This window comes from Otolemur garnettii, unplaced genomic scaffold (assembly GCF_000181295.1).
Source record: "Otolemur garnettii isolate 467f Iridium unplaced genomic scaffold, OtoGar3 scaffold00078, whole genome shotgun sequence".
Classification (NCBI taxonomy): domain Eukaryota; kingdom Metazoa; phylum Chordata; class Mammalia; order Primates; family Galagidae; genus Otolemur; species Otolemur garnettii.
In genome coordinates, this window is record NW_003852473.1 from 1,669,132 (window position 1) to 1,678,331 (window position 9,200).

At 42.3% G+C, this 9,200-nt stretch overlaps 1 protein-coding gene and 2 non-coding genes across 3 annotated transcripts in view; 1 reads left to right on the forward strand and 2 right to left on the reverse strand.

The window, feature by feature from the left end:
* The first annotated feature begins 3,852 nt into the window (after positions 1–3,852).
* KCNMB3 (potassium calcium-activated channel subfamily M regulatory beta subunit 3) overlaps positions 3,853–9,200 on the forward strand; it is a 17,349-nt gene continuing 12,001 nt past the window's right edge. Inside the window, exon 1 of the mRNA XM_023515765.1 lies at positions 3,853–3,914. Coding sequence (XP_023371533.1) covers positions 3,853–3,914 — 62 coding nt within the window. The remainder of the gene's footprint in view (positions 3,915–9,200) is intronic.
* On the reverse strand, positions 8,168–8,239 carry LOC111726753. Its single transcript, XR_002774455.1, has one exon. It is a non-coding gene; the product is annotated as a small nucleolar RNA SNORD113/SNORD114 family (small nucleolar RNA).
* LOC111726763 lies at positions 8,459–8,565 on the reverse strand. Its single transcript, XR_002774464.1, has one exon. It is a non-coding gene; the product is annotated as a U6 spliceosomal RNA (small nuclear RNA).

Sequence of the window (9,200 nt, forward strand, 5' to 3'; positions counted from 1 at the left end):
CTACTTGGGAGGCTGAGGCGGGAGTCTCGCTTGAGCCCAGGAGTTGGAGGTTGCTCTGAGCTGTGAAGCCACGGCACTCTACCCAGGGGGATAGCTTGGGGCTCCGTCTCAAAAAAAAAAAAAGTCTGCTTAGAACTGTGCCCACCTCATACTAAATGCTCAGTAATATTAGACATGACTGGCATGATGTTCCTCAGAGCAGAGAAGAATCTGCATAGAAGTGATGTCGGTGTCCTTGGTGTGACCCAGAGTCATGGGGTCAGGTGTCCATTTGCCCAGCAGAGATGGCTGGAGATCATGGTTAGGAGAAAGGAAAGGCACCAGAACTGGGGGCACAGGTCATACTTTTTTGTCTGTTTTCTATTTCCTGTAAAGAGAATGTAAGGTCAGACTTTACTTTTGATAGTACAAATTGTTGCTTGCATCAGCAAAAAAAATGTTTTTAGTTTTTATTATTTTATTTTATTTATTTTTTGAGAGGGAGTCTCACTATGTCACCCTCAGTAGAGTGCCATGGTGTCACAGCTCACAGCAACCTCAAACTCTTGGGCGTAAGCGATTCTCCTGCCCCAAGTAACAGGGACTACAGACACTTGCCACAACACCCGGCTATTTTTTTGTTGCAGTTGTCATTGTTGTTTAGATGGTCTGGGCTGAGTTCGAACCCACCAGCATCAGTGTACATGGCTGATGCTGTAACCACTGTGCTACATCAGAAAAAATATTGAGATGATTGTTTAGTTAGGGGTTTGTTTATTCTCCCACACACAAATATACACAGTTGTACAAAGAACATAGGCTGTCATATACTTTTATGTGTTGTAAATGATTTCTGCATCTCGAAATTTGAAAACACAGATATAGTTTTCATAAGTGGGGAATTTCAGCTATCAATGCATTCTCAGCTGTTCTTACCTTATAACTAAGGTAATGTGTAATTGAGAGAATGTGAAAAAGAATGAGAAAGTAGTTTCTCTAGCATGGTGAAAGAGGAAGAGAGAGGGTTCTTTTTTCCCCTCAAGTCAAGCTTCTATTAAATGCAAAATAAATAACGTGGACTCTGGAACCAAGAGTCAACCATGCCAACATTTTGCAATAATAGCCATATATATATATATATACATACACACACACACATATATATATCTCATAACGGTTTATGGACACAAAGTTTTATCATGCTTATACACTCACACTGAGTTGTTATTCATTCCTTTTTTTATTGAGGAAAACAAGGACAGGGAATTTTTTAAAAGTTACTTGAAGTTACAAAACTAGATTTGAACCCAGTACCCAAAGCCTTTGGGCCAGATTGGCAGGGGCCCACATGCGGGCTTGACAGTTGATCACAGTTGATGTTTGTGGAGCAGGCAGTGATCTCCAACAACTTGGAGGAAGAAGTAATCTAGGAGTTCAGGGGGAGTCCAGGGGCCAGAGACCCTGCTGTACCAGTACAGCACCCCGCCAGGTAGAACACGGGTTACCACACTCCATCTGGCTCAGCCCCGCACTGTCACTCACAGACACGTCAAGATTATAGTTCACATGACCACTCTGCATTCTTCCTCAGAGGTAGGCTGTGAGCCCTGAATGGAATATATATGTGTATGGGGCTTGTCTGTCAGGGCAAGAGGGGAGTGGGCGTGGTATTTCTGGACCGAGACACCAGTCAGTTATCCAGTGAAGGGGCATGAGGAAAAAAAAATTAAAGGGCAGAAAGTTCTATCATTCTTATCAAACTGGAAGAAAGAACAAAGCTCAGGCTAGGTCTGTGATCAGTCTAATAGGGCCAATTGTGACAGTTATACCTAAGATACAGCCAGGCTCAGACTGGTTCAGGACCCAAAATAAATCTGTCAGGTCCTATCATAACTCTTGAATCAGGACTAAAATAACTTGAAATAATCCATTGTCTCTATTGTGAACTTTTAAAGATCATACATAAGTTTTTAAAAATTATTATTATTTACTTTTTTTTTTTTTTTTTTCACTCTTTTTGGCTGGGGCTGGGTTTGAACCCGCCACCTCTGGCATATGGGGCCGGCACCCTACTCCTTTGAGCCACAGGCGCCGCCCCTATTTAATTTTTTTTAAGAGACAGGACCTTACTCTGTTGCCTAGGCTAGAATGCCATGGCACCAGCCTAGCTCACAGCAACCTCAAACTCATGGGTTTAAGTGGTCCTCCTGCCTCAGCCTTCCAAGTAGCTGGAACTATAATAGGTGCCACCACACTCAGCTTATTTTAAAAGTTTTTTGAAAAGACAAGATCTCACTATGTTCTCCAGGCTTATCTTGAACAGATCCTCCTGCCTCAGAAGGATGAAACTAGAATCATAGTGGAAATGACCAGAAAGTTCTAGCAAAGGCAGGTGCAGGTTTTGGGTGCCAAGAATGAGTCTCATGGGCTCAAAAATTGCTCTATATCTGAGGTTGAATTAATGACATAAAACAGCAGCAAATCATTCCTCAAAGAGAGTGATATGCCAAGTTGAAGGGGAAATTTATTAGCACATGTAAATCTGAAAAGGAAAAGTGATCACATGTTTACGCGGCTCAGTTGGAAGGAGGAGGCAAAAGGAAACAATTCTAGTTGCTCTCAGTTTTTATTCCAAATTGCATCAGTTCATTAAAAACAAATATTTTGTAAAAAACATAGTTCTTATGCCAATAGAAGAATACAAATCAGAAGTATATAAATATGTATATATATAACAATATTAAAATGGCTGCAAATAACGGTTTATATGGCTACTTATACATGGAAGAAATTATGCTTGAATTCCTCCTCACACCAACATTTTGGAAAAAGTTAAGATAATATTTCCTTGACTAGGTGGGGCCCAGTGGCTTGTGCCTATAATCTGAGCACTCGGGGAGGCTGGAGGCACGCGGATTGGTTGAGCTGAGGAGTTTGAAACCAGCCGGAGCAGGAATAAGAACCCATCTCTAGTAAAAATGAAAAAAATGAGACAAGAAGATTGCTCAAGCCCAAGGACGCCACAGTATTCTACTGAGGGCAATAAAGTGAGACTCTATCTCAAAAAAAAGAAAAAAAAGTTTCCTTGACTAAAAACATACGTCAGAAGTGGTGTATCTGGCATCCTGTCACCCACAGCTACAGCTGCCTGTAGCAATGCGTGGTATTACGATATAGTGGCAAGTGAGGTTCATGATTTGGGAGTATCAGAGAGGCTCCTCAAATGTCTTTTAGGTCATCAAAGAAAGATAAAATAATTTTTGATAACATTTTTTTTAAATAATTTTTTTTAGAGATAGTCTTAATGATGAATTATTTTCTGGTCCTTTGAGTCTTGAAAAATTAGAAAGTCACATATGATATAAAAGCTAATTCTCTTTATTGGAATGTGCCATTAACCAGAAAAACCCATCCTCTAAGCTTGCACTCTAACAGACAATTTGTGGAAAAGGAAATGTGGCCAGGGCAAAACATTTCCTCTTCTTATAAACCTTGAACTGAGTATGTCCCTTACCAATTACAGAGGGTCCCCTGGGTCTCAGAACTTTCCACAGTCTCTATGGCGATGCTCTGGGCCGCTGAAGCGGAAACACCGGCGACAAGGTGGCAGCAGGCACCTGGCAGCCACCGGGGAGAAGCCCGGGCTGCAGAAGGCCACGCGGGTCCTTCCTGAGTGTCCGGGCCGCCTGCCCCGCCTCGCCCGCCGCCTGCCCGGAGTCCCCGCTTCTCCAGGCTCCTGCTCCTGCGGGCGGCCGCGCACCGGGGCCGGGGTCCCTGTGGGACTCGCTTCCTGGATGCGTCAGCCTTGCCCTGCTCGCCCTCGGAGGGCGCGACTCGGGTGAAAGGGGTCCGCTTGGCTCAGCCCCCGGCCTCATGCAGCCCTTTAGCATTCCGGTTCAAATTACGCTCCAGGGCAGCCGGAGGCGCCAGGGGAGGTAAGTGACCCCAGCATCTGTCAGGCCAGGACTAGTGGTTACAAGAAGGGGCCCATATGGAGTTTGAGGGTTGAGTGTGGTCTTTGTCCGCCAAGGATGCCCACTTGCCAGATACCTGGAGAGCTTCCCCAGCCGCGCTGCCGTCGCGGGCGGCACCTGCTCTGGCGGCTCCCTCCTGCTGGTTGCAAGATCTGGACAACAGGGACTTTTTAACCTCGTCTCTGGCTCAGCACGTCGTTGGTGCCCAATGCATCTCTTGGTTAAATGAAGGAAAGAGGAAACTGAACCTGTGTTTGATCCTATTAGTGAAGCCTTGGAGCGGCATCCCTAGGTTCAAACCCCAGCCCCACCACTCCTAGCTGGATGGCTGAGGGCGAGTCACTTGACCTCCTGTGTCCTGCTCGCATATCTGAGAGGTGGACATGGGCGAAGAGCCCCTCAGCACAGTCTGTGCTTTCCGTGCATCTCTCAACTGTGCCGTGATAGTCTGTGTACTCCGGAGCTGAGGTCATTACCCAGCCACTGCCACTCCTTAAAGGGGGAAGTGAGATTACCTTCCGGAAAGCTTTTCTCCCCAGGGAAATGCAAAGCAGAGGAGCTGAGGGTCTTCAGTGAAGGCTCTCCTGCCACCCTGGTAGGGGCGGGGGCCCTCAGAGGCAGTCGGAGCGGGGCACCTGAGTGGGAGAAGAGCAACGCCTAAGGGTGTCTGAGCCTTGAGATATTAAAGGCTTGCCAGCTGCTTCTTGGGAGGGGTGCATTTCACAGCCGAGTTCAAACCACTCTCCGGGAACTTGCATGTTAGGGGCTCAGGTAGAGTTGGGAGCTGAGAATATGAGAATATGGGAAGAACGTGAAAGATGGTAATGGTTTCAAGTTACTTACTTCCACTATCATTTATCTGTGCTCTTGGAAGAGAGAGAGAGAGAGAGAGAGAGAGAGAGAGAGGGAAAGAGCGCGAGCAGGAGAAGGGAGAGATACGGGGGTTTGGATGGTGCGGAGATTTAGAGGGGAAAGAACAGATAGACTACAGCAGAAAGAGAGAGGCTCATCGCTCCTAGGCATGAACTAATGCTTTTCTGAACCTTTAAAGTGAATCATCTTATGGCAAAAGATCAAATGGCGAACATGCACGCAAACAAGTTTTAAAGCCCTGTTCATAAAATAATAAACTGGATATAAAGGTGGTTGCATCGTTCTCAGAACAATGTACTATCCCGTTTTCATTTCTGAAATGCACAATTGGATTATTGCTCTTTCCTCTTGCCGAACTTGATGGACCATGTTGACTTTACTCAATCTTATTTTCTGTTTCCAAAGATGTTGTTAGATAATTCTGTAATTACAAAATAGAAGGATAAAAATCATTACCAAAGTCTACTCTGCACCAAAAAAAATTACAGGGAAATGTTAATTTAACAAACCCAGTGCTTAGAAGTTACATGCACGTGTGGACTGAGTGTCAGATGAATTACAAAGGTCTGGTGAGCCACAGTGCCTTTCTAAGGAATACTGCTTGTTCAAGTTTTGGGGTTGAAGGGAGAGGCTGCCGGCTTCTGTGGGGATCACACCCAGATGACTGTTCAGACTCTGTGCTGAGTTTGCCTCTGGCTAAGCCAGAAAGCACCTGTAGCAATATATGCTCCTGTCTGTTGGGAAAGTCAGTCCTGTCTGCAGTGAAGACAGCAGAAGGGGGTTTGATACTGCCTTGACTATGAGTAAAACACCTCGAGGCAATACATGGGTTAGAAGTGGGGATGTATTACTGGCATGAAGAGAATAAAATGCTTTGTTATCCATGTCACTGACTAGACAGCACACAAGATGGTGCTTTAGTGCTTTGAGGTCCTTGGTGTCTAAGTGTGCTTGTAAACACCACAGAGTGAATTACAGGGCTGTTTATAGTCTGAGAAAATTGGAAACAACTCAGTAAGACTCAGCAGTAAGGAAATGGCTAAGGACATATGGCATATCCAATTGATGGAATATTATGTAGTTAATAGAAGGGTTACAAAGAACTGTTAATGACACAGAAAAGTGCTTATTATGTTAAGAAAAAAGATAAGAATAACCCCCCCCCAATTGTATCTAGTGGTGTAATCTGATTCTATTTAAAACACATAAAGAAGAAGGGTGCTGGGTGTGGCGGCTCACACCTGTAATCCTAGTGCTCTGGGAGGTTGAGGTGGGAGGATTCCTTGAGCTCTGGAAGTCAAGACCAGCCAGCCCGAGTAATGAGAGACCCCATCTCTACTAAAAATAGAAAAATTAGCCCGGCATTGTGACAGGTGCCTGTAGTCCCAGGTACTAGGGAGGCTGAGGCAGGAGGATCACTTGAACCCAGGAGTTTGAGTGAGCAAGGCTGATGCAAAAAAACCAAAAATTAAAAAAAAAAATCAAGAAGTAGAATAAGCTCGAAGTGAAAAGTAATTACTTTTAAGCATTAGATTTGTGAGTGACATTTTGTCTCTTTCTTAGACTTTCATATTTTCCAAGTTTCATACAATGAACATATAAAAAGTATATTACTTTCATGAATCCTTTGACATTTGTTGAAGAATTCTTTAAGTTGTATTTGCAATTAGGTCTCATAAATGTTCCATATATGCTTGCAAAAAGTATATATTCTGTAGAGATCAGTGTTCTGTATTTATCATTAGATTAAACTTGTTAATTGCTCTGCTCAAATATATTACCTTATTGATTTGTCTGAGTTGAGCTAATAATAAAAGAGCATATAAAAATATCTCATAATTTGATAGTGGATTTTACCTGTTTTTTCTTACAGTTTTTGGTCAATGTGGTAATACTATTGGTACAAACAAATGAACACTGTTATATTTTTCAGATAATTGAACCTTAATCAGTATTACTACTTTCTTCTGATAAAGTTTCTTATTCATATCAGCTTGTTTTTTGTTGCATTTTGTCTATAAATTTCAACTTTTCTGTATTGTATTTTACATATATCTTTTGTAAAAACATAAATACAGATGTTCCTCAATTTAGGATGGGGCTCTATCTCTCTCTCTTTTTTTTGAGACAAAGTCTCACTTTGTCACTCTCTATAGAATGCTGTGGCATCACAGCTCACAGCAACCTCAAATTCTTAGGCTCAAATGATTCTCTTGGCTCAGTTTCTCAAGTAGGTGGGTCTATAGGCACTCACCACAACTCCCAGCTTTTTTTGGAGACAGGATCTCACTCTCGCTCAGGCTAGTCTAGAACTCTTGAGCTCAAGCAATCCACCTGCTTTGACCTGCCAGGGTGCTAGGATTACAGGCATAAGCCACTGCACCCGGCATACGATGGAGTTATATCCTGATAAACCTATCTCAAGTTGAAAATATTGTACATCGTAAACTTACAAGCAGTGGTTGCTCACCCTTGTCATCACCTGGCTGACTGGGCTGTGGCTCTCTCATTCACTGCCTTTTCCTAGAATCTCAAAGGAGTATGGAACTGCATTTTGCTAGCCCAGGAAATAATCACAATTCACAGTTACTGTCTCTACTGAATGTGCATCACTTCTACACCACTGTAAAGTTGAAAAAATTGTAAGTTAGGGACCAATTATATATCTTTATTTTTAGCCTGACAATCTTAATCTATTAACTGGATCATTTAATCCATTTAGATTTATTGTAATTACTGATTTACTGGTAGAATAACGTTATTCTAACATGTTATTTTGTGCTTTCTATTTGTCCTATCTTTTTCATGAATTTTTTCCTTTCTTGCTTTCTTTTAGATTGTTTTTTCCCCCCTTCCATTCTTTCTCCCTTTGCTAGTTTGGAAGTTACATCAACCTATTTTCTCTTTTAGGGAAAATTCTAGAAATTTAGCTTATTGGGTGGTGCCTGTGGCTCAAGGAGTAGGGCGCCTGCCCCATATGCTGGAGGTGGCGGGTTCAAACCCCGCCCTGGCCAAAAACTACAAAAAAAAAAAATTAGCTTATTGACTTGAACTCAAAAGTTCAAATGAAATTAATGCCTTTATTTCCCCCCATAGAAAAATACCAGGCATTTAGAACACATTAGTACTGTCGTCTCTAAATATATTCTCGTGTTGCGTATTTATCTTTTCTTTTAATCCCACAAGACAGTGTCTATTTTTTTTAAATTTTTTTTTAACTTACAGGTTTCTATATATATTTTTCAAAAAGGTAATAACCAAGATATTTCTCACTGAATCCAGAGAATGATTGGATTATTGTGCATCCATTCATGATGATGATGAACAGGAATCTTTTTGCAGTGGACCTCAGCGTTAGAGGGTTTAATCAAAATCTTTGATTCAGACACCCCAGGGTACTCATCATAGATCCACGATAAGCAAACTTTTTCTTCATTTATATTTTTGTTTATTGATCCATTCATTGACTCACTGGCAGTAATATCTGTGCAGTAATATCTATTCCCAGATCAATACCCAGTGAAGCATTAGCCATATTCTTCATCATAGGGGAATGACCAAATCCAATGTGGATCTCTTCTCTTCTTATTCATAGAGGTAAAAGGAAGGATCTTCACCAGAAGATAATAACTAAAAATATGGAACGCTTCACAAATTTGTGTGTCATCCTTGCGCAGGGGCCATGCTAATCTTCTCTGTATCGTTCCCATTTTAGTATATGTGCTGCCGAAGCAAGCACAAGACAGCGTCTATTGAAAGAAAGTCAGTTCTGTGTGTGTCTGAAACGTCTTTATTTTACACTTAAGCTTGAGAGTTTTTTGCGAGGTACAGGATTTCACTGAGTGTATTGACAATATATATTCCTGTTTTCTGGCTTCTGTTTTTGGTATAGAGAAGCAAGCCCAACTTTCATTCCTTTGAAGTTCACGTGTCTTTTTCTCTGGGTGTTGTTAAGATTTCCTTTAGTCTTTGTAGCTGTGCAATATATCTGTGATGTGCCTAAGTGTGGATTTCTTTTTATTTTATCCCATGGGGCGTCTAGAATGTATGGACTAGGTCTTTCATCAATTCTGGAATTTGATTATCTTTTTAAAATGTTGTTTCTGACTTAAGTTTCTTCTCTTCCAGAATTCTGGATTGATAATATGTTAGACATTTTACTCTACCTTCCATGTCCCTTCACCTTGTTCACTATTTTTAATTTTAAAACTCTCTGGGCTCGGCGCCTGTGGCTCAAGTGGCTAAGGCACCAGTCACGTACACCCAAGGTGGCGGCCCCGGCCACCAAACCACCAGCCCCGGCCCGCCAAACAACAAAGACGGTTGCAACCAAAAAATAGCCGGGCGTTGTGGCGGGCGCCTGTGGTCCCAGCT